Here is a 25,946-nt window from a genome sequence, read left to right as displayed (position 1 = left end):
TGAAATTAAAGGAGAACGATTGGGTGCTCTTACGTTTTGTGAGAACGAAAAAGGGAAAGGAGCGGCTTTTTTCAAAGCTTAGCATGAAATACTATGGACCTTTCCAGATAAAAGAAAAGATAAATGATGTCTCCTTTAGACTAAAGCTGCCCAATACTTGGAGAATTCACAATGCTTTTCATGTGAGTCTCCACTTTAAATTCATGGTTCAATTTGGTCGACACGGCCCGGCGGAGTTCCGTGCCTAGAGATATTGGCCCCAAAGACTGGCGCCCCTTTCGGTATTTCTTTTTGTATTAATCTGTGTTCAAAGTACAAGAGAGTGGGAGGGTTCTCACTCTCAGACTCTGCGTCCAGATGCTCTGAGAAGTGAGAGCCCTACCCACTTATTTATTTGTTACAAGGAATGCCCAAAAGCAGAGCCCCAAAAGAATTCACTTTAAAGGCTTGTAAAAATAAAGCAAGGTTTCCAAAAACTTCTCAATTTTAAGCAAGCGTAAGTTTTTAGCCAGCGCAAAAAGCACATTTCCGTACAACCTGTTCACATCAGCAGTGCAACGTAGAAATCAAGATTTCCGTACAACAGTCAGCGTGGAATGTGGAAATCCGTATGGTACTGCCACGTCAGCCTGCTGTCGCATTTCCGGTGGTGCAAGCCAGGGATGGTGTATGTGTCCAGCATGCCACGTCACCGGTTTGTGACAGGTTTTGTCTCGAGCAACTTTCGAACGCCAAATGACGCAAAGGGAGGAAAGTTATGGGAGCATGTCAATGCTCGGATCCGGTCCTTATTATCGTCAACAGTATACCCTCAGTGATCAGCCATATACGGTTGATGAAAGATGCGAAGTTGAACTAGGATCGGCTTTCTTCACTCTATGATCGAGTTTCTCCAATGAAGCAGATAGCCCTCGAGGTGCAGTTGAGAACCTTGGATGCGAAGCACACTTCCATGCAGGATCACATCAACAAGATGTAGGAGCTTCAGGAGGAGATACTTCTTATGGGAAAGCTTCTTAGTTCAGAGGACATGGCCATTCAGCTTTTAGCCCAATTGCCTCATCGTTACACCAACTTTTACTCTTCCTTGATTACCAGTGGTCGACTGAATACTATTACCTGGGACGAGTTAGTTCCGATGGTTTTGGACCAGGAGGAGCGGTTCAAAACGGGAAAGAAGTCAGGCTCCAAAGCCTTGACCGGTTCTTCCAACAACAACAAGAAGCAGAAGGGTAAGAAGAAAAGCACCAACACCAAAAACAAGAAGAGTGATGCCGAGCGGGACGCCTTGAAGGCGGAGCAGCATTGCAACAATTGTGGTGAGAAAGGACATTATTGGAGGAAATGTCCAAAGCGAGTTGGACAGGCTTCGACTTCCTCAACGACAGTAGTAAAGTCACCCGCCTTTGTTCATTTGGAGATTCTCCCTTCGACGCACTCTTCCGAGGACATCGGAGGCCATGGTGACACATGCGGGTCGAGACAATCGTAATTGGATTCTTGATAGTGGTGCCTCACGAAGGATCTATTGTCCAACATACGAGGACATTGTGGTACCATCTTCATCGGTGACAAATCTCAAATTCCCATTCACGGCGAGGGTTCCATGGAGCTCATTCTTGACGGCAAAGGGGGTATGCATACCTCCAAGGTATTATATGCTCCAAATCTGGGTTTTCATCTTATGTTAGTGCACGAGGTATGCAAGCTTGGCATGGAGGTGATCTTCTCAGAGGACTCGGTATCTATACGGGATTGGCACCAAGCTGGCATCGAGGTCAGACGAGGCTCGGTAGAGAACGGCCTCTACCGGTTCCATGCTCTTTCTTCATCGACACGATTACCCACAGGTGATTTATGGCAGGCCATTTGAACAATGATGCCCTTCGACTTGCTTTTCGTGAGCAAATCCTTCAAAGCTTACCAGATGTTGGTAGCAAGCATGGAAAATGCATTACTTGCATTCGTGGGAAACAACATCGTGAATCCATCCCGCGGCTTTCTACTCGCCGAGCCACTGTCGTATTGGAGTTGGTTCACACCGACCTTTGTGGACCTATGCAGACCCCTTCCCTCGGCAAGGCTCTTTACTTCATGTTATTGGTGGATGACTTAGCCGCTTTACTTGGGCATATTTTCTACAGCATAAGCACAAGGCATTTGGCCTCTTCAAGAATTGGCGTACTCTTGTGGAGAAGGAAAGCAATCATGTTTTGAAGACCATTCGATCTAACAAAGGTGGCGAGTTTACTTCCAATGCTTTCATTCAGTTTTGTACGGACCATGGTATCAAGCGAGAGCTTGCGAATACCAATACACCTCCAAAGAATGGAGTTGTGGAGCAGAAGAATAGGTCAGTGGTAGAGATGGCACCCATGCTTGAGCATCAAGATTTACGTAAGTCCTTATGGGCTGAGGCAGTTGCGACGGCTGTCCACACCATAAACGGATCTCCAACCTCTTCAGTTCCAAAGATGACACCATTTGAAGCCTACTTTGGTAAGAAGCCTGATGTCTCCCATTTCCATATCTTTGGGAGCGATGCCTATGTTAATGTACCCACGGAACAAAGGGGAGATTGGACCCCAAGACCCGGGGAATGTTTTTTGTCGACTACAACTCTCTTTCAGTGGGTTATCGACTTAACACTAGTTTGGTACCAAAAAGGACATTTTAGTGTCCTTTTTTCACGAATTTAAATAAAATGGTACATGAAATCTAGAAAACATCTCAAGCAATGCTTTTGCAAACTTATAAAATGTTATTCAAAGTACTCATAGAAATTATGATCCCTCACTTTTGATCATAACCTCAATAGTAACTACACTCATAAAAAGAACCTACGCAAAACAGCATTCAATGTTTCATTAAAACTCGTACTCTAGCCTAAGAAAAAAATGAGCAGGGTGCATGCGATAATCCATGGTAACTACTTATATATGTGTTTGATATATTTGCAATTGCCATGTGAGAAAAAAATCCTTTGTGACTAGAATTAAATATAGAAAGTCCTGTGGGTCAAATATGCAACGTTTACAAATTCAACTAACGATCACAAAAAAACATTTAATTCATCTAAATTTACAATTTATTATGATGCATATATATTAGATCTATGACTCCATTACATAAGCTAATAAGTTTTAATGGGTATCCAAGCCACATTTGGTGATTTATGGCATATCCAAAAAATTGTGCATGTTGTAATTATGTTTTTTTATTTACCAAATATAAGCCTTAAAATAAAGTCCACTTTTGGATTTTTTTGTTCATCTCACTTATTTGTATACAAATGCCTCGTATGGACACAATTGGGAGATTTATATACACACTTTCATTAGTTTTTCATAGCAATTTTTTTTTTGCAAGAAATTATGCACTACAATTTTTCTTAAATGAGGTTAAATTACAAGATGCCTATGAGTTTGAACCCTTGAAAAATGCTTAGTTGATGGGTATTGACCTATAGATACACTATACACCTTAGGTTTTGTCCCAATAACCTCATCATGTTAATGAAAGAGGCTTTGAAAGACCAAAATTTTCCCCTTTGTCAACATTTTCAAGATTTTTGTGTTTTGATTATAACAAAAATCTAGTCTCATAACTAGATTATGAAGCTCAATTTCTTGCTATAATAAGTTTTTTCCTATCCATACACCTTGAAATCTATGCAAAATCTTATTTTGATGAGAAGTTATATTCAATTTATGAAAACTTTGTTAAAACTGCACTAAATTTCTATGATTTTTCATCTTAAAACTTATCATTATAATCTTAATTTGGTATTAATTTTGGCAAAAGTAAAATTTGGCTATGTTACTCACCTCATAGCTGACCTAAGATATGAATGTGACCTATGAATGGTTTTTCTAGATTCACCAAATAATTATGACAAGTTGCTAGAAAAACAGGACACTTTAGTGTCTCAGGACATTTAAGTGTCCGATTACCAAACTAGTGTTAATGATCCAGAGAAGAAGGAGATTGTTTTCAGCCGTGATGTTGTCTTCAACGAGACCTTAACTTCAAAGGGGGCTTCCACTTCCAAGCCTTCCACGACAACGCCCGATTTGCCGATTCTTGGAGACCCGAATTTTGATTTGCCCTATGATGAGCCCTCTTCTCCTACTCCTATTCCTCAGGCTTTGGAGGAGCATGCACCTACTTCCGATGATGCAGTTGACAGTGAATCTCATAACAGTGCTGAGGTAGAGCCGTATATGCCAGTAGCTCCTCCCACGAGAAGCCAACCCAACAAGTTGTCGAAGTGGATATTGGAGACTTTGCGAGATTCAACAACCTCAGATTTTGCACCCGATTGGCATGAAGCCAGTACCACACAACCCTCTCAACGACTTCGACTTGTTGAGGTGGATGTGTCACAAACTGCTGATGTGTCAAGCCACTCAAGAATGGAGCCAACCTTTAGATCCCGGCCAAGGGGCCAAAACCCTAAGCAGAAGCAGCTGAAGAAGAAGAAGAAGTTTTACAGACTTAATAAGTCTTGATGAGTGGCCTATTTTTAACGAAGAGTTCCCACCAACTTACGGGATCCCGCCCGATGGGGCCCAAGTGACATAAAGGCATTAAAAATAAAGTAGAACGCACTCATAAGACTTTGCAGAGCAAAATATGATGACGTGGCACCTGTACGGACGTTCCGCAATTTGCAGTGGATTTTTAGGGAAATCCCGAAATTTTAGAAAAGCGTTTTTTTGGGGTCAGCTTTCATATTGATGCTTTTAGGCTTTGGGTCTTTAAATATGAGCCTTGGGACCCGCTCTGGCACTCTTCAGCGCGCACATTGCAAAGGAGGTGCTCCCCGGCTGTTGTACTTTGCGAATCAGTAATAATAAAGAAATACCGAAAGAGGCGCCAGAGTTTGGGGCCAGGGGTGGAACTTCGCCACTCCCCGTCTCGTGTCGTGCATCTCTTTCAATTCAATTGTTATTTGAAGTGCTTAAAGTTGTTCAGTCTGTTCGTTTCTACTGGCACGTGGTGCTCGTCTTGTGACAGTGGTATCAGAGCATCATGCGTGTGCTTTTCTAAAAGCATACTAGTCCTACCAAAGAGCACACAGAGCGAACCGGCGCTTTCGAGGTCTATTGGAATTTTATTTGAAGTATCTTCGTGTCCCGACCCCGGACTTATTAGCTAGTCCCACCCTTACTTCATCGCGCATCGGGCGCGCTCTCGTCTTCACCGCTCATGTCTTATAGGGCAAAATCCATAAAGATCACTTGCAAGAGAAGGATCCAAGATTTGTTTCGAGCTGTTGTTTTTTTTTCTCAGATGCAGTACCATACAGTGGTGGAAGTCTATTGCTACCAAGCCGCACACTCCCAAGGACTTTGCAAGCTTTCAAGAAAATTTTTGCCCGAAGTTATATGGTTTTTGACAACTTCCTTTGAAGTGCAACTTCTGGAAGAGTGGGGTATCCTGAAGTTCTTGCCGCGAAACCCTAGCAGATTACAACTTGCAGTCTTTAGACATCTCTCAGCAGGTATCTCTTGTTGATAACCTTGGAGGTCCAATGTGATTGCTATGTCTTGGGACTACCATCGCCATGTAAGGTGCAACAGAATGAATGTTGAACTTTACTCAAGATGAGTGCTCCGAACTGTGCTCAAGGTTCCTTTTTTCTTAGGGAAGGGAGAGCCTTCCGTTCCTTTAGTGAGAGAGTGCAATGGACATAAACAAAGTGAATGGACACTGTGAGTGAAAGTGCTGAGACTGAGAGATAGAGAGAGAAGAGCTCAACTCATGTCGAGATTGCTTTTTAAGTTTGAGTTTTGTTTGAGAACTTGTTTGGTGATCCTGTTTGGAATTTGTTTGGAGGTCCAGTGTGATTGCTATGTCTTGGAACTACCATCGCCGCCAGAGGAAGACTGTCTGTCCAATAGCTGATGGACCATGTTGTGGTCGGCTACGACCTTATGGAAGCAATCACACTGGACCTCCTGCTTGGAGGTCCAGTGTGATTGCTATGTCTTGGGACTACCATCGCCGCCAGAGGAAGACTGTCTGTCCAATAGCTGATGGACCATGCTGTGGTCGGCTACGACCTTATGGAAGGAACCTAACCCTAATTTTTAGTGCAGTTTCAGGATGGAAAGTCAATCGACTTTTCGAGCTCGACTGATGTCGCGATTGCTTTTTAAGTTTGAGTTTTGTTTGAGAACTTGTTTAGTGATCCTGTTTGGAATTTGTTTGAAATGGATGGTATCTATTTTAAACCTGTCTTGGTACCGCCAGAGGAAGACTGTCTGTCCAATAGTTGATGGACCATGCTGTGGTCGGCTACGACCTTATGGAAGGAACCTAACCCTAATTTTTGGTGAAGGTTTCAAAATGGAAAGTCGATCGACTTTCCGAGCTCAACTCATGTCGAGATTGCTTTTTAAGTTTGAGTTTTGTTTGAGAACTTGTTTGGTGATCCTGTTTGGAATTTGTTTGGAGGTCCAGTGTGATTGCTATGTCTTGGAACTACCATCGCCGCCAGAGGAAGACTGTCTGTCCAATAGCTGAATGGACCATGTTGTGGTCGGCTACGACCTTATGGAAGCAATCACACTGGACCTCCTGCTTGGAGGTCCAGTGTGATTGCTATTTCTTGGGACTACCATCGCCGCCAGAGGAAGAATGTCTGTCCAATAGCTGATGGACCATGCTGTGGTCGGCTACGACCTTATGGAAGGAACCTAACCCTAATTTTTAGTGCAGTTTCAGGATGGAAAGTCAATCGACTTTTCGAGCTCGACTGATGTCGCGATTGCTTTTTAAGTTTGAGTTTTGTTTGAGAACTTGTTTAGTGATCCTGTTTGGAATTTGTTTGAAATGGATGGTATCTATTTTAAACCTGTCTTGGTACCGCCAGAGGAAGACTGTCTGTCCAATAGTTGATGGACCATGCTGTGGTCGGCTACGACCTTATGGAAGGAACCTAACCCTAATTTTTGGTGAAGGTTTCAAAATGGAAAGTCGATCGACTTTCCGAGCTCAACTCATGTCGAGATTGCTTTTTAAGTTTGAGTTTTGTTTGAGAACTTGTTTGGTGATCCTGTTTGGAATTTGTTTGGAGGTCCAGTGTGATTGCTATGTCTTGGAACTACCATCGCCGCCATAGGAAGACTGTCTGTCCAATAGCTGAATGGACCATGTTGTGGTCGGCTACGACCTTATGGAAGCAATCACACTGGACCTCCTGCTTGGAGGTCCAGTGTGATTGCTATTTCTTGGGACTACCATCGCCGCCAGAGGAAGAATGTCTGTCCAATAGCTGATGGACCATGCTGTGGTCGGCTACGACCTTATGGAAGGAACCTAACCCTAATTTTTAGTGCAGTTTCAGGATGGAAAGTCAATCGACTTTTCGAGCTCGACTGATGTTGCGATTGCTTTTTAAGTTTGAGTTTTGTTTGAGAACTTGTTTGGTGATCCTGTTTGGAATTTGTTTGAAATGGATGGTATCTATTTTAAACCTGTCTTGGTGCCGATTTGAATTGTTAACTCTGGTTTTAATACTGGTTTCAATAATTGGTGATTTTCCTTCCGGGTGGAGTACTGAGAAATGATGTTTGAGAATGCTTGTTCATACTCATGGCCCGGACCCTTGTGGTTATTTGCGAGGGGAGTATTGAAATGTTTGAAAAGTGTTGTTTTTACTCATGGCCTGGACCCTTGTGGTTATTTACGGGGGGAGTATTGTTGTTGTTACTCGTGGCCCGGACCTGGATGGTTATTTGCGGGGGGAGTATTAGGAAGTCTGAGAAGTGGTTACTCTCAGCACCTCCAAACGACGCAGGCTATGGTATGGGGGGGCGTCTGGTAGTAAAAGGCCTCTATATCTCATGGCTCGGACCTTTTTAGGTTATTTGCGAGAGGAGTGATGAGGGAGTCGTTGAACAGCTCATGGCCCGGACGTGGATGGTTATTTGTCGGGGGAGTGTTCATCGGCGACTTTATGTTTCTATGTCTTGTAACATGCATAAGTGAGCGTTTGTGTTGCATTATGATGTGCCAACCATTGAATATTCCTAATTGGATTAGATTGCCTGGGTATGTAATTTTAATGCATCAAGACACCCATGGAAGATCAATGCGGTCTGGGTGTGATGGCTAATTTTACTACGCCGGAATATCAAGAGTTCCAATCTAGACGAAAGGAGAAGCCATCTCCTTAACAAAAGAGTCGAAAGGAGAAGCCAACTCTTTAACAAAAGAGCCGAGAGGAGAAGCCAACTCCTTAACAAAAAAAAAAGAGCAAACTGATTGTCCCTCGAAATGACCCTCGGAAATTTTTGAGCTAACTTGAGTTGTTTTGCAGATCTGTTGTAATCGCGGACAATTACTTTCTTTCAAGAAGGGGGGATGTCACAAACTGTTGACGTGTCAAGCCACTGAAGAACGGAGCCAACCTTCAGATCCCGGCCCAGGGGCCAAAACCCTAAGAAGAAGCAGCTGAAGAAGAAGAAGAAGTTTTACAGACTTAATAAGTGTTGACGAGTGACCTATTTTTAAAGAAGAGTTCCCACCAACTTACGGGATCCCGTCTGATGGGGCCCAAGTGACATAAAGGCATTAAAAGTAAAGCAAAACACACTTATAAGACTTTGCACAGGAAAATATGATGACGTGGCACTTGTATGGACGTTCCACAATTCGCGGCGGATTTTTAGGGAAATCCCGAAATTGTAGGAAATCGTTTTTTTGGGGTCAGCTTTTTATATTTGATGATTTTAGGCTTTGGGCGTGTAAATATGTGCCTTGCAGAACACTGCACATGCACCACAAAATGCACCAACACAAACACACGTACAATCAATGGAAGTATCAGCTAATGAGTTAGCACAACTTCACCAAGACCTAGCTCAATCAGCTGAGCTACATGACAAAGCTAGAATATCCACATCTGGCATAAGAAAGATGCCTCTTACAGATAGGGAACACACTCGGATGGGGGGAGTCCAATCTCCACCTCACTTATTGCCATCAGGACAACCCTATCAACTGCAAACAAAGAAGGAGAGTCACAATCCTCTTTTACAATTCAACGGGATCCCTCTCTGGCACTCTTCAGCGCGCAGATTGCAAGGAGGTGCTCCCCATCTATTATACTTTGTGAAACAGTAATAATAAAGAAATACCAAAAGGGGCGAAAGCGTTTGGGGTCAGTGCTCTCTTGGGGTGGAACTTCGCCACTCCCCGTCTCGTGTCGTGCATCTCTTTCAGTTCAGTTGTTATTTGAAGTGCTTAAAGTTGTTCAGTCTGTTCTTTTCTACTCGCACGTGGTGCCCGTCTTGTGACAAGCTCAGATGCACAACATGAGACGGGGAGTGGCGAAGTTCCACCCCAAGAGAGCACTAGCCCCAAACGCTGGCGTCCCTTTCGGTATTTCTTTATTATTACCGATTCACAAAGTACAATAGTCGAGGAGCACCTCCTTTGCAATCCGCGCGCTAAAGAGTGTCAGAGAGGGCCCCCAAGGCTCATATTTACACGCCCAAAGCCTAAAAGCATCAAATATGGAAAGCTAACCCCAAAAAACGCTTTCCTATAATTTCGGGATTTCCCTAAAAATCCGTCGCGAATTGCGGAACGTCCATACAAGTGCCACATCATCATATTTTGTTGTGCAAAGTCTTATGAGTGCGTTTTGCTTTATTTTTAATGCCTTTATGTCACTTGGGCCCCATCGGATGGGATCCCGTATGTTGGTGGAACTCTTCTTAAAAAATAGGCCACTCATCAAGACTTATTAAGTCTGTAAAACTTCTTCTTCTTCTGCTGCTTCTTCTTCTTAGGGTTTTGGCCCCTTGGCTGGGATCTGAAGGTTGGCTCCTTTCTTCAATGGCTTGATACGTCAGCAATTTGTGACAGGATGACCCGTTACTACAGGTGAACTATGCATTGATGTCCATAGTGATAAGGACAGTGTTCCTCTTACGATTAAGGAGGCACTTTCACACCCAAAGTGGAAGTTGGCCATGTAGAAAGAGCTTGATTCCATCAAAAAGAACAACACATGGGTGTTGGTTCCGCGGTTTGCCAAGCAGAAAGTGATCAAGGTCAAGTGGGTCTACAAGACCAAGTACAAAGCTGATGGTTCTTTGGATAAGCACAAGGCAAGGCTTGTTGCCAAAGGCTTTTTTCAAAGACCCGATGCAAACTACGAGGAGACCTTTGCACCGACCGCACAAATGGCGACCATTCAGATTGTTTTTGCCCTTGCCGCCCTTTTCGGGTGACCAGTTTTTTAATGGATGTGGTTTCGGCATTCCTCAATGGTGACCTAGAGGAGGAGGTTTATGTGGAGCAACCTCCGGGGTTTGAGGATCCAGACTTTGCAGACATGGTTTGTAGGTTGCTCAAGGCTCTCTATGGCCTCGAGCAATCCCCTCGAGCGTGGTACCGGAAGATTGATTTCTTTTTTGGGAAAATTACCAAAATACCTCTCTAATTTGAGAAAATTCCCAAAATACCCCTCAAATTTCAAAAATTCCCAAAATACCCCTGATATTTTGTCATAAATTCCCAAAATGCCCTTCAAATTTTCAAAAATTCCCAAACTACCCCTGGTTGTGAGAGTAAATTTCTCGAAAAATAATTTTTTTTGTAGGCCTTCGCAAGAAGAGTGATTGTGTATTGTACAAGATGCTAAAACTACAATTTGAGTTGGTTACGTAGGCTTTGGAGATGAATTGCTTCATTATTTTTAGACATAATTGCCTTTTTTGGGATGGTAATTGGTGACAAATTACATGCTGAGCACTCCAAAACGCATCTCAATTGTCAAAAACGAATGAAGAATAGGAAATCTTGAACAATCCAAGCAAAATAGATACAAGGGTATTTTGGGAATTTTTGAAATTTGAGGGGTATTTTGGGAATTTCCTCAAATTAGAGGGGTATTTTGGTAATTTTCCCTCCTTTTTTCTATGACACTCCTTTCACAAATCTTCTGCTGATCCAAACTTGTACATTAACCGTGAGGGAGGGTTAGTGACACTTATTGTCCTCTACGTCGCCGATCTTGTGATTACACATAGCCATGTTGAGCACATCCGCAGTATTATGACAACCTTGGTAGAGGAGTTTGAGATGACAGATCTTGGCTTGCTTCATCATTTTCTTGGATTGGAGGTTTGGCAGACAAAGGGGGGCATCTTCCTCTCTCAGGAGCGGTATATCCACGAATTATTGGAAACATTTGGTATGACCAAGTGCAACTAAATCTCTACTCCCATGGATCCCAATCAGAAGTTGTCACAGTTTGATATTCCTCTTTTAGGAGATGCTTCAGATTATCGGAGCTGGTTGGTTCTCTCATTTTGGTTCTCAACACCCGATTTGATGTCAGTTTTCCGATGGGTCTTCTCAGTTCCTTTATGCAGAAACCCACCAAGTTACACATGCAGCAGGCCCTTAGAACCCTGCGGTATTTGAAGGCAGCCCAATCATTTGGCATTCAATATGCAGTTGGAGGTTCGGTGACCATTCTAAGAGGATGGAATGATTCCAATTGGGAAGATGATCAAGACGGACAACGGTTGACCACAGGTTTTACCTTTTCTTTTGGCTCAGGAGCAGTAACATGGAGCAGCAAGAAACAACCAACAGTTGCCTTCTCTTCCACAAAGGCAGAGTACCGTGCTGTTTGTAGTGCTACATCTGAATCAATGTGGATCCGGAGGCTACTTTTGGAGATGCGCTTTCTGCAGTAGACGACCATTATGTACTCAGACAACTAGAGTTATAATGCCATTGCGAGGAACCCACTGTTTCACACCCGGACCAAGCATATAGAGATACAGTACCATTTTGTTCGTGAGAAGACGAAGGATGGCTCTATCCGACTAGAGTACATCCCGACTTCGGATAACCCTACTAACATCTTCACCAAACCTCTTCCACAGGCGACATTATCCTCTCATGCCAGTTCCCTTGGACTCCTTCCACGTCCAGGAGCTGAGAGGGGATGTTAGAGTTCATCTTCCTGTCCAGTAGTAGCTCCGGTATCTCCCAAGAGAAAATCAAGGAGTGAGGGCTGTTTTGTGGCTGTGCCAGGCCGTACTTGAGGTAGGCATACCTATTCTTGACGGTGCACATCACTGTATTGCTCACCCGATAGGCTGGCATGAGGAGAGACCCCGTTCCTAGGGTTTCCCGGGGTCAGTGCCTTGAGTCATCTGCAGTCATGCTACTAAATATGTGTCACTGGTCACTTTTAGTGAATTTATACATTTATTAGCCATATACCAGCCAGTATGGGGTCATGGGGTTTTCCAAGCTAAGTAGGTTAAATTGCCATTTGCCCTAAATAGGTAGCCCCCCCCCCCCCCCCCCCCCCCCCCCCCCCCCCCCCCCCCCCCCCCCTTGTACTCTTGGCATGTTGTGTTATGCAGATTACAAGCATTTGGGCTCTCTCAGTGTGCTAGTGTTTTCTCTCTCTAGCATTTGATGTTTGCAGTTCAACTCTCTCTAGCATTTTTGGTTGCAGGCCCATCGATCTTCTCTCTGGCGTTTTCCCTCTACAATCTCTCCTCCATCCACTAGCGCTCCCTCTCTCAGGCTGTCTACACACCCTTGTGGTGGTTGTGCACCTTCGCCAAGATCCAGTGCCCGTTCGGTGGGCAGTACACACTTGTGCCTTGACGACGACGAGATCCATCACGATAGATACGAGATCTATTGGCTACCCGTTACAGAGAGGCGTCCTGATCGTGGTTGCAGACAAGTCTCTCATCCGATTCACCTTCTTTCCGTTGCACCTTTGACAGATCCAAGAGGCTCAGTCACAAGCATACGAAGGCCACAAAGCTAGAGACTTGCCCCATAGATAGAGAGACATGGTCTCGACAAAAAAAGGAAGACGGGTTTACTAAATGCGAAACTTACGACGTTGCACTTTCAAATTCAACGACACAGACATGGTCGACCAAAGTAATAATATAGTGCTCATCTTTTTGGTAGTGTGTGTTATTTATCAAGAGCAGCCATGCTCTGCAACCCCAATTTGCTTGCCCCAGGTTCTAGTAATTTTGCCACAACAACTGGTGCCATGGCTTTTTCTATGCAATAACAAATGTGAGAGGAAGCTCTCGACCTCTTGGTCCGGAGCGTTAAACTCTACCAAGTGAGCTACGAGATTACAAGGCCTGAAGTTTGGTCCCGTCGGATTCTCAGGATTGTTCACCTTAAAGTATGTTCCTCCTCCTCCTCTCCTCTCTCTCTCTCTCTCTCTCTCTCACACACACACAAACACACACACACAGAGACTAGTTCTCACCAGCGACGCCTCCCTCTGAGCAGTGGTATCTGAGTGAAGCAGTTGAAGTGAGACGACGCAAGCCGGGTAGCTTGAAGACAGCATATGTTGCCATTGGAGGTCCGCAAGCTTTCGTCGAACACGGAAACGACATATACTCACTTTGATTTCTTTTGCATGTCCATGAATAGTTGCCATTCGCTATTACTTTGAGCTATCTTTCATGGTTTGCCATTCGCTAATACTTTGAGCTAATTGATGTATCTAGAGGTCATCTAGAGTAGGAGTGGAGATAGAAGAAGAAGATGAAAAGAAATGACTTTTCTTAACTTTGTAGGAACAATCTATCCGATGAGCTTGAACTCAAAACCTACTACCCTAGAATTCGAGGGTGGGGGTGAGATATGATAAGGTTTATTTGCATACCAGATTGACTATATATTGTTTAGAGTGCTTTTATTATTGGTGAGCACATTGACCGTTCTTTTTGCAAAAACTCAATAGAAGACAAATGTTAATTTGAAATGAATCACATACTTTTGAAAATTAATAGAAATGTTGAGGGAGAGAATTACAATTGCGACATGGAAAAAGTGAGAGAGGGGAAGGGAAACAATACAATTTAACTTATTGAAACAAAATAAGTTTTGTAATGTCAAAAGTATTTCTAAACAATTGTTTGATTGAGAGGGAGGGAGAGAGTCTATATGAGAGAAGCAGGATAGCTTGTCACAAAAATGAAAAATTCAATTGAACAATTCTAGTATGCCATGCATGATATGTAGTTGAATACCATCTAGATTATTGTCGGGAAAATTATATGTGGTTTTGTATGCTTGCATGACTAGAAAGTAGGAAAATAGTGGGGTACAATTTGTATCACCCGTTGAAGGTTCGCAAACTTTACAATAGACTAATTTATCGTTATGGTCTCAATCAATCTAACTTTGTCTACAATTTGTATGAATAGCATACAACGGTGTTATGAAGTATGTGGCCAACGTGGCAACATCAATTATTGTGAATCAAGATGTGAGATTCCATGGAATGTAATTTGGGTACCATGGTTGAGGCGACTGAACCGGCCAGAGAGTGAACTCTCTCCACTTGTCTCTTGCAAATCTGGGTGTAGATAGTATTGCATCTTATACATTGCATTCTTTGATTATGTGTCCTTCTCAATGATAGTAGATGGTATCAGCTTCCCCATTATAAAAAGAGAAACTCAAGCACATACTCTTAAATAATGTTTCATGACACGTTCGAGTATAAATTTTAGCAACTTGACATGAACAACTAGATTATAAAAGAGAACGTATTGTTGGGGTATGTGACACATCCGCACCACCAACTAGTGGAAACCCCCTTTTGTTTGGAAGCCTACACTTTGACATCATTGCTTATGCCATCAAATGTTATCTCCCTACTCTATAAAGAAGCGTAAGCTACACACTTTGTATCCAAGCATTACCCATCATTTGAGCTCACTTTTGTACTCATCATTTGCATCTAGTTTGTTATCAAATCAACTCCATGTTTTTTCTGCTTCCATTAGTGTCAATATGTTTCTCTAATCTCTTTTCATTAGCACACTAATTACACCATGAACGGCTCACTCTTGTTTCTCCCATAACTGAATTTCATTTCATGTGGTATCAGAGACGACGGTTCACACATAGGCCTATTAATCCCTATTGCATTAGCATTCCTAAAAATCCCACTCCTTAATCACCACTTGGGCATGAGCATGCTCCTTTACCCTTTGGTGATTAAAGAGGAGGAAGTCGCTTTTAGAGTTGATTTCTTGCATAGTTTTCACCTTCATTGTGGTTTTGCATAATTGCCATCTTCAATTAGTTCCTCAATTAGTTCCTCTAGAGATCACAATACATTGCATCATTTGTGTGTGGAGGAAGCATTCATTGAGAGCTATCTATCGACTACTTATTTTCTCTAATCACGCTCCATAGGTGCAATCAATCAATTTTTCACAATAAGTGCATCATCAATTTCTATAATTTTTGTAGAACTGCAATTGTAGAGTTGATTTCTTGCATAGTTTTCACCTTCATTGTGGCTTTGTAACATTAAATGCTTGATAACCTTTTTTTAAGTCACACCACCTTTTGTGAGCAATTCTTTATGAGAATCTCCTATAAATTGGAGGCTAAGAAGGTCAATGCCCTAAAGCGTGCACACTCACATACTTTTGAGGATCTAACAAAATTCAACACACACTCTAGCAACCTTCATAGGAAGGTCGGGTCCATAAGATAGAGGATTTGTTCCTTTACCGCCTGCAAAAATAAACCTCTCGCCTCATCTACCATCTGTAATAGCTCAAGAAAGAGGCTCTGTTCAAACTAGCAGCAAGTTGTGTATGGCAATCAGCTGCACGCAAGTTCTTGTTTGCACTTAGAGGGCTGCCAAGGTAGCCTAGTAGAGCAAGAAGTCATACTCTCTCGAATATGGCTTGGTTGTGCAGCCCTCGTCATTGCCACTTGAGCTCCAACTAGTTGCCATTACGTGAGAGGGTGGCACTTGTTTCACCCGCAAGGGTCAATCAATCTCCCAATCGAGCTCATAATCTATACATGTCAAAATATAGGTAGTTCATTCCCACAGTGAACCCCCAAAGAGCCACTTCACATGGTCAAATTTTCACAAGGCCTAAACACAAAGCTTTGTATGCCTTATTTAATCTCAAGATTAGCAACACCCCTACTAGCAACAACACCCTATATTTGCATTCCTACGAATCATGATGACATTTGGCTTTAGAAAGAAAACATTTGTAAAAGGATCAAACACTACCCTACAAAGGGTAAGACCATCCTCACTAGCACATATTGCACAAAGTTTGACACATATTCCATGCCACCATCGGCATTCACTTTGACGACACACTTTGAGGGGAGGAGAAGCATCAACAACTCCAATACTTTGTAGTCGACACCAACAACACAAAAATGTTTAAAGATTTGCAATAAGCATTCGTCTTTTGACCTCCAACATCGAAGGAAGCACCACTTGCATTCGACCTACCACCTAGTTGCTTACCATTCTCTAGGGGAGGTGTATTTGGCATATACCCTACTACTAAATTCTCTAGGCAAAGGTGGTTTTTTCCTACACCTTGCTATTAAATTCTCCAAGGGAGGATACTTTATATTTGGGTGCTACTATGACACACAAAGGAGGCTTGTTGGGATGACACATCATGTTACCATATACATGTGGTAGTGATGTGTGTGAACACACTAAGGACTATCGAGATTGTTTTCATTCACTAGGAGGTTTTTTCCCCTGTGCATTGTATATACGCCCATCACTCTAAGTCTAACATATCTTTCCATTGCACACTAAGTAATACACTCTTTGTTGTGTGTCTTGATCTTCCTCCATCTTGTCCAAGCTGTGTGCATTTCCTTGAAACCCTATTTCCAACACTTGGTTTTAGAGAAGGTTGTGTCCTCTCGGGCTTAGTTGCCAACATCGCCAGCACATGGTTGCTCACTTTTCATATTTCAATGAGCTTCAAAAATATTTCAAGCTAGCTCAACAAGCAGTATTGCACATGCAATTTCGTCCTTTTGTGCACGTGTTAGTCCCACTTCAGTTCTCCTCTTTTTGAGAATTTTTCACATCAGGTGTAGGCATTTGCCATGATTGACAACAACACAAATGTGTTCAAGATGTTTGCTGTTGAGGATAAATAGGATGGGGACAATTACCCAATGTGGGTTTACATGATGCAACATGTACTTGTGTCAAAGGGTGTGTGAAATGTTGTGCACGGCATTGATGTACGTCCTAGTTCTAAGGATGCAGGCGATATTGAGGATGTTACAAGTTTTGGTGACAGAATTGATGCTGCTAGAGCTGTTTGTCCTATGACTAAGCAAGCTCGTTGGGATGTAAGAGATGTGCAAGCTCATGCATTGATTGTGTAATCTGTGTACGCACTATTACTCCTCACATTTGTTCAGCTAAATTTGCAAAACAGGCTTGGGATATTCTAGCTGGTCTTTATGTAAGTCAACAATGAGGCTAAAATTGCATTGCTGTGTAAAGAGTTGGAATCGAAGATTATGCATGAGGAAGATGAAATGGACACTTTCCTTGCTGGTATCATGGATATCAATGAGCAACTAATTTCTCCAGGCGAAGTCATTTTTGATAGTTCCCTTGTGCAAACTCTTCTTAATGCTTTGCCAGATTCTTACCATACCTTTTCTAGTACTTGAAGACTTATGACCCAAGGAAATCCTGAAGTTGTCCAGTTTGATGCATTATGCACATTGCTTTTGCAATAGTCACTTTCCGAAAAAAATAGGGCTAAATAGCGAGCAGTTGAACATGCTCTTATTGCTGCTTAAAGAAAAAGTGGTAACAGCAATGTAACCACTTCTCATGGTTCTTCTGCAAAGTGGTAAATCACATGTTCCTAATGCTTCTGTTGGCAACGCTTCGTCCAAAAATTCTGGTGAAAAGCGAGAAAAGAAGATGCATTGCCATTATTGTAAAGCTAATGATCACTTAATCAAGCAATGTCTGAAATTGAAGGCAAAAGAGGCTAAGTTTGCCACCTCTTGAAGCACCTATGAAGCATGTTTGTGAAGGCCGTATTTTGGGTAAGATACTTCGTGACTTTCATTAATGATTACTCCATGCATGCATGGGTGTATCCGCTTAAAGCAAAGTCCGAAGTGTTTATGCGCTTCAAGTAATCTTTGTTTATTGTGCTAAAAAATGTCTTGACATGTACTATGGGGCACCCTTTGTTCCGATCGAGGGGGGGAGTATATGTCTCATGAAATTAATGCATTTCTTGCTAGTCGTGGGATAAAACACCAATGTACACTGTCGTATACACCTCAAAAAAATGGTGTTGCTAAGAGGAAAAACATGTCACTTATGGAAATAGCTCAATGTATGGTCAAAAGCCAAGCTTTGCCACATTTCTTTTGGATTGAGGCTATCATGTCTGCCACTTATGTACTTAACAAGTGTTGCAGTCTATGGCTCTTTATGAAGCATGGCATGATAGAAAGCCATCTATTGATCATGTGCGCTATTTTTGGATGTTTGGCTTATGCTTTGGTGCCACAAACACAACGCAAAAAATTGAATGATAAGGATGTCAAATGTATTTTCATTGGTTATAGTACTGAAAGCAAAGGTTATAGGTTGTACCATCCGTAAACAAAACATATCTTGGTTTCATGGGACAGGGGATGGAAGCCGAGAGAGCTTTCGGAGGGAGATTACAAGGGAGATTTTCCCCAGCCTTGCTATGGAGTAATATTTGCAACAAAAAAGCTCTCTACACCTCCGACGGAGAGAGCATTTAGGAAGGAATTTTTTTTGTTTTCTAACAATCCATTTGAACCTTCAAGAAAGCAGGCCCATCAAAAAACAATATGCTTTGAACTTAGTGGAAGCACAACTAGATACAAGCTACCTTACCAGAGCATGAAATTTTCCCTGAAATTTACAATATTAATCTAGCATATAACATGTAGTAGCCATAAAATATGCTATGCACATTACTAGTACAAGGACAACAAGACTCAATCCACCATATCAAATCTTGAATTCCAACAAAACGAAATACAATATAAAATTAGCAATTACAATTCGTGCACGCATTTGCATTTGGCATCGGGGGATGTGATCAATACAATTTAATTACAACTCTGTTTCATGTTGCACGCACACCAACAGATGAAGACACGCAACAGATCCTCACTTCTTAGCTTACTTTGATGGATAAACAAATTGTAGTTTAAATCCAAGCCAAAATAGAGGAGGAAGATGTAGTAAATATGCTTGCAGGCCATATATGGTTTGCTTTGTGCCACTTGTTCTACAAAGTCTCCACATGTACACATTGGGCTATTTGCAATATGTACTTCATACTTGTCGCCTCGAACTTGGGAAGTAGATTGAATTTTTCATGTATGCTAGCCTTCACAACAGTGTGTTCACAATATGGGCTTCCATGTTTACTATCGACTCAATTTTCTTGGAGGCTTGAATAGATACTCTTGGCTGATAATGCACATTGTTGTTCTCCTTGACTGCAATCTTCTCTACTGTGAAGTCTCTTGTCTCTAATGCTAGCAACTCTGAAGCATTTAAGTTTGTTCCCTTTCCCACAGACCATATACTTGGGATTCTTGTTGGGCATTGAGGGATATTGTTACATATTTGCCATGTGTAATCTACACTATCATTGCAGAACCACATGAATTGTGCCTTTGAATCGTTTTTGTGACCACTGTCATCCCCTCTCTCCCATGTCCAAATACCCCAAAAGGATGGCGCAACACACCCGCTCCCATTGTTCTTTATATTTTTTTTACATTTACCGACTCTGGATCCTAACCACCCTTGACATTGAACCCTGCTTCCCTTTGGTATTCGACGGATTGCCCACATTGTCTTATGAATGTCACTTTCCACAATCACTAGTCCTCCCTCGTGTTCCTTGACCACTTGATTGGCCTCTCCAGTAGTTGCTTGGAATTCTCTATGATTTTGTGGGATGTTTTGTGTAAGATACTTTGGTTGATGCAAAGCATTCTCCTCCTCATAGCTTATTTTGTTGCAGAAGCCCGTTTTCACTTTTTGGTAACTGTAATATTATCTCCCTCCATTGCTGGTTATTGATAGAGTGGTGTACAACCGAGCCCATCCTCAATCTCTATAGCAATAGTAGCCAACCCAGGTGCTCAACCTTGTTGTGCCCGACGTGCAATTTTTTCAGCAGAAGGCCCAGTACCGTGATACCTACCCTCAACAAAAGAAAGCATCTTGACACTTTGCAACAAAGCGTTTGATAGATTAGACATGCATGCATCATACAAGCTCATCATTTCTTTGTTTCCCGCGTCGGCAAGCCAGCTCGTGTGCTTTGTTTCCCTCACACGCCAGCTAGCTCGCTACTTTGTTGCTGCAAGGTTTGTAGTTGGAATGAACAACAGATCATCCACTTCTTGCAGTTTCTTTTTGAATTAAGGGATTGCACTTGCACACTAAATTTTTTGACTTCTATTCAAAATTGGCTCAATATACTCACCCCAACAAAGTGTTTTCTCCAGCAAGGGCACCGCACATGCCACCAACTTAGTTCAACAATCCATTTGTGACAAGTTACAATCGGACACTTTTTCAGAAACCCACCAAGCTTGTATAGTCCTATACAAGCTTGTTGCCACTTCTTTGCTCCTTGCACAATGCCATAATTCACACATACGCTTGTGCTCATCTTGGAAATTTTAATGCATGCATTGCATGGTGTGAATGTGCAAGCTTTGCTCCCAATGAAACAAACAGGAGCGTTCCCTCTCTTCCATAACATTGTCACGTCCTCCGTTGATTGAATAAAGTTCGAACAGCTTTCCAATTTGCTCCAGCCTCATCTGCCATGCATCCTTTGAAAATTGGTTGGACGGCGTCTACTTTCCAATAGCACGAAATTCTTTATTTCCCAAAACATGATCTGCGCTTAAGTGTCTTCTTCTTTCATCTCGCAGATGGCAATTGTTTGCATTTCTTGAATCTTGTACATAGAAATGATCATTCAACGCTATGAAATAATAAAGTAGTAGGAAGTTTTCTTAGCCTACCTAACATAGGATCACAGACATGTGCTTCCATTGCTGTCCACCCCACTACCCTACGCACATGATTGAAGTAAACCCTATTTTTTTGCAACTCTCCACTGCCGTCTTGTTGCATTCTACTCGACACTAGATCCAGGGCCATCGATCGACATTTCGAACACATGGCAGCGCTTGTTGCGGTCTGTGGATTGCCCTGGAAATAGCATGCAATGGAAAGACCTATAGCCGCAGTCATTCTTCAGCCAAATCAATTGGGACTCGGCACCGACTCCAATCTGTGTAGTAGTTGCCTCTCTCATCCAGTGCTTAAACCTGAGACGAATATTACATACATGCACATGAACCGCGTGGAAGTGACAACATACTCGAATACAAGAAAATAAATTAGCACCTTTGAGTATGGATCAATGGTAGTATCTCTTCCAATATGGAGAGGAGCTCTTTGCTATTAAGTTGCTCTCCGTTTTCTCGAACCACCACTCCCATTACCATCTGCTTGGCAAGACTGAATTTGTACATTCATTGGTCCAGTCATTGTTGATTCGGACACCACATGAGACACAAGTTCTCTTGTATGTTGAATTGCAGACTGTAAAACTCCCTTTGCGGTGGGATGATTATGGCTTCCAATGTGGATAAATAGCTTGGTCTAGTTATATTCGGCCAGCAAGTAATAGAAATCACAGGAACACTCCCAAAGCAGAACCGAACTCTTACCACACTGGAAGCATCGTAGTGTTCCATTGTCGGAGCTCAATATACCAATTGAAGTAATTGCAGTTAGCAACTTCCCTGTCCGAGCAGTCCCATTTGGCCTTCCGCTCATTACATTGATCAAGCAAGAGCTGTTTTTGCAGACGAGATATCCGACACATTTACTTCTCTTGATCAAAGCTGGATACCTCATTCTAGAATAAACAGGGTTAACCCAACAATGGCCATCGTAATTTTGATCCATCCTAACAACTTAGGGACTCCATCAAGTACAACGTCAAGCTCATAAACGTAGTCCTATTGTATACCTATGGAACTTCGTCCACCTTTTTCTTAATCAAGCACCTAGAAATCATTTGGTTTTACTCTGGGTACTTGTGGCTATTTAATGCAATGTACTCCAGTGTACTTTGTGTTTTTTCCACCTGGTCCGAACCCGAAGGCTTTTTTTTTGTTTTCCCTTTTTCCTTCCCAACCAGTATCTTCTGTTGTTTGCTGGCAAGCGGAAAATGAATGCTCATTTCTTTTGACTAGGTTTCTAGCAACAAATTCGTCATCTTCATCAAGGGATCTATGAGATAAGTCCACTATTATTACATTTGATCTAGTTGATATATCCACACCCATGTTTGTGACCATCAAGAACTTTGTAGATAAGGTTGAATCCAACACATATTGAAAATGATGACTTAATGTCACACCATCTTTAACCTCAGTCTGAATGTTTCCATCTGGTGTAGAGATGATGGAAAACATTTCGTTGTTTCTACTACCCCCATAATCTTTAGGATTTACCATGGAAAATATTATTGGACAATCCAACATCACAAGGTCACCGCTAAGAGTATTTGAAATGGCCTTAAATGATGATCTACCTACCAATCACATAGGGTTCCGTCCACCTGACTCCTTTGATTTCACATTATCTCCTCTAGAGCACTCATTAGGCCGCTACCTTCTTCTCTATTATTGCCTTCATCTGGGCAATTCCACTTTGAAACCATGTTGTGTGCCCCTCCACACCCAAGGGCTGATTGCCCATTTTCTTGCCACGATTCAGCTTGCCAAAAACGTTCATCTTCTAACTCATCATGCATGCATTTTCTTTTTTATCCAAAAAAATTTGTTTTGTATTGTAAACTTAAAGTTCCAAAAGCTTTTGAAATGAGTCGCTCTATATTAAATGAAATTTGATCCTATTTCAAAGAAGAATGGAAATCATTGATCCATAGCTATAAAAATATGGAGCAAGCATACACACGACCATATCAAAATCGCATAAACTCTCAAAGACCAAGCACCATGAGTAGAGGTTTGGAGCCAAAAAAAATTTGTTATTGCTTTAGTTATCATTTTTAGCAAGAAAAACTCGTTCCAAAAAGCTCATCCCATATGGATTTTTTTTTTGCTATTGCTTCAATTATCATATTGAGCAAGAAAAGCTCGCTCCAAAAGCTCTTCTCTCTCCATCTCAATTTATCCCTCTCTATGTCTATTTGGTCTGCCTTATACATCTCTCTCTCTCTCTCCCCCCCCCCCCCCCCCCCCTCTCTCTACTTCTCAATATCTCACTCTACTTCTTTGTCACTCTCTCTTCCTCTCCTATTCATATATCCCATCCTCTCTTTATATATATATATATATATATATATATATATATATATATATATATATATATATATATATATTGTGGTGTGTGGATCCTTTAGGTTGTGTGTCCGACCAATGTGGGAGGACACTTGGTAGTTCTTGATGCTAGCCATATTGGAATGTAACCCCGCCCTTTAGTATAAGAAGAGGTGCTCTCCTTTGAGAGAGGACACGCTCAGTTTGGTGTACTCTCTCTCTCTCTCTATCTCTCTCTCTCTCTCTCTCTCTCTCTCTCTCTCTCTCTCTCTCTCTCTCTCTCTCTCTCTCTCTCTCTCTCTCTCTCTCTCTCTCTCTCTCTCCGGTACACCACATTGGTGGAGGAGACGGGCACTTTCTTGATTGGGTGGGTTAGTTTTTCTAAGGTTCTTGGGTTTGCGTCTACCGGCATGGCGACCTTCCTCCTTGACATAGGCTAGCTGCCACCTGATTGCAGCGCCCCATGGAACTCGCCAACCCCATAGCTGCCCCCTTTCTAATTATTTCTCACTGGCCTTGGCCGGGGCTTTCTATTTGTTTCTCGTTGGCGCCGTCTGCACACAAGTGACGCTGCTGCATTTTACGACTTGCCGCAGGTAGCCCTTTGTGAGAGTGAAGATGGCGCCCACAGGCAAGACGGCCTCAAGGATGGCGATGAAGCGGCCGGGGAAGGAGGCCAAAGTGGGGGCAACCAAGAAAGCCAAGCTTGCAGAGGCAAGTGAGGAAGCTCCAGAGGAGGTATGCGCAGATGGCGAGGTGAATGTCAGCACAGAGGTTAATGCAGGAAGGGTTCGCCTTCTCAAGCAGGCCACCCAACAAGCAACACAAGGTGCCCCTATTGTCTACTGGATGTCTCGTGATCAACGCTCTCACGATAACTGGGCACTCCTATATGCTGCCCAGCAGGCCCGCCAACAGCGATATCCCCTATGTGTTTCCTTTAACCTCGTCGAGTCCTTTCTTCATGCACAGGCTCGCCATTTTGGCTTTATGCTGCATGGCCTCCGCGTTGTCCAACAGAATCTCTCCTCCCTCGGCATCCCTTTCTTTCTTCTCCGGGGAAAAGTGGAGGACAATATTCCTGCCTTTGTTGAAAGATGTGGTGCATCGATTCTTGTCATGGATTTTTCTCCTTGCGAATTGGCAAAGCATGGAGAGAAGCTGTTTGTAGAGGAGTCCCATCTTCTGTTTCTGTCTTTGAGGTAGATGCCCATAATGTAGTCCCAGTTTGGGTTGCTTCTGAGAAGCAGGAGTTTGGTGCTCGAACAGTTCGCAGTAAAATTCAGAGGCATCTACTAGAGTATTTGGTTGAGTATCCACCACTCACAGCTCCTAGCCACAAATGGACACTGGATACACCTGAAATTATTGATTGGAACTCCCTTATTGATGAAGTTATTAAGAAAGGTGCAGAGGTACCTGATCTTCTAGTCTTGCTGGTCATGAAGCAGAGTGTCAATCGTGAAGCTCAAATTGTGTTTAGTGGTAGTCTTTTCATCTTTGGTTCCTTTCACAATCTAGTTTTTATTGAATAACCGTTACCATCACACCAAGCTCCTTCGGGAGGGGATGCATGTCGCAAAAATTTCGCACCCAATCCTCAGTCAGTCCTTCCTCGTTTTGTCCATTTCATTGGGATAGCGACCCAATGTTTGCACAAGCGAGATGTATGAGTTCCACGCCTTGATGATGTTCGGCATGATGACGAGTCCAGCCCCCAAGTTCAGTCCCTTAGCCCCTAAGCCGTTGTAAGCTCACTCCCCATGGATGAGGCATTGGAGTGATGCAGTCCCTTCTGTCATGTCGAGTCCCTTCTTAGTCCAATCTTGTAAAAAGATGTTCATCTTTTTCTCCCTAAGGGGGGAGGTGTGGTGTGTGGATCCTTTAGGTTGTGTGTCCGACCAATGTGGGAGGACACTTGGTAGTTCTTGATGCTAGCCATATTGGAATGTAACCCCGCCCTTTAGTATAAGAAGAGGTGCTCTCCTTTGAGAGAGGACACGCTCAGTTTGGTGTACTCTCTCTCTCTCTCTCTCTATCTCTCTCTCTCTCTCTCCGGTACACCACAATATATATATATATATATATATATATTAGCCCCTCTCTATCTCTTCCCTTCTCTCTCTCTCTCAGTCCTTCTCTCTCTCTTTTTATATGCCCTTCTCCCTCTCTCTCATTCTCTCTCTCACTCTATATCCCTCTTTCTATCTCACACTCTCTCTTCTCTCTCTCTCTCTCTCTCTCTCCCTCCCTCCCTCCCTCCCTCTCTCTCTCTCTCTCTCTCTCTCTCTCTCTCTCTCTCTCTCTCTCTCTCTCTCTCTCTCTCTGTTGGACGGGAAGTCTCACACACCCATGAAGTGCATGCAAACACTACCTAGATCAACATAATGTCAATCGAGGACACAGATGACACGGTAGGCACACGGAGGAAATCTCTTAAGCTTGTCAGGCTGAGACCATCCTACACATACAACACTCTGGAAGGCCAACTAAACCACAATCCAGATCCTCACTGCTCTCAACTACACCACCTAGCCACATACACACATACGAAAGGTAACTCACCTAATCATGTCAGATTCGTACGAAACTTAAGGAACACCATCCCCTCACTAGGATACACCTATCCCTAAGCTTCTACACTCAAAACCCGTCTGCGAAAAACGCGTAGGATGACAGAGCTGAATTTCGAAAGTGCCCGAAAC

At 42.7% G+C, this 25,946-nt stretch overlaps 1 protein-coding gene and 1 pseudogene across 4 annotated transcripts in view; one reads left to right on the top strand and one right to left on the bottom strand.

Moving 5' to 3' along the window:
* LOC147423695 (primase-helicase Twinkle, chloroplastic/mitochondrial-like) overlaps nucleotides 1–13,486 on the bottom strand; it is a 130,612-nt gene extending 117,126 nt beyond the window's left edge. For all 4 annotated transcript variants that reach the window (XR_015186593.1, XM_086501602.1, XM_086501603.1 and 1 more), the window contains exon 1: nucleotides 13,292–13,486. Coding sequence is in view for 2 of the 4 variants with exons in the window: in XM_086501602.1 (XP_086357728.1) it covers nucleotides 13,292–13,424 (133 nt within the window). In the remaining 2 variants the exon portion in view is untranslated. The remainder of the gene's footprint in view (nucleotides 1–13,291) is intronic.
* Nucleotides 13,487–23,859: 10,373 nt separating this feature from the next.
* LOC147423694 (deoxyribodipyrimidine photo-lyase pseudogene) lies at nucleotides 23,860–24,776 on the top strand (annotated as a pseudogene).
* The last annotated feature ends 1,170 nt before the right edge of the window (nucleotides 24,777–25,946 follow it).

Source organism: Adiantum capillus-veneris, chromosome 26 (assembly GCF_014529385.1).
Source record: "Adiantum capillus-veneris isolate H3 chromosome 26, ASM1452938v2, whole genome shotgun sequence".
NCBI classification, from domain to species: Eukaryota; Viridiplantae; Streptophyta; class Polypodiopsida; order Polypodiales; family Pteridaceae; genus Adiantum; species Adiantum capillus-veneris.
Note: the sequence above shows the minus strand (reverse complement) of the source record. Positions and strands in the feature narration are given on the sequence as shown.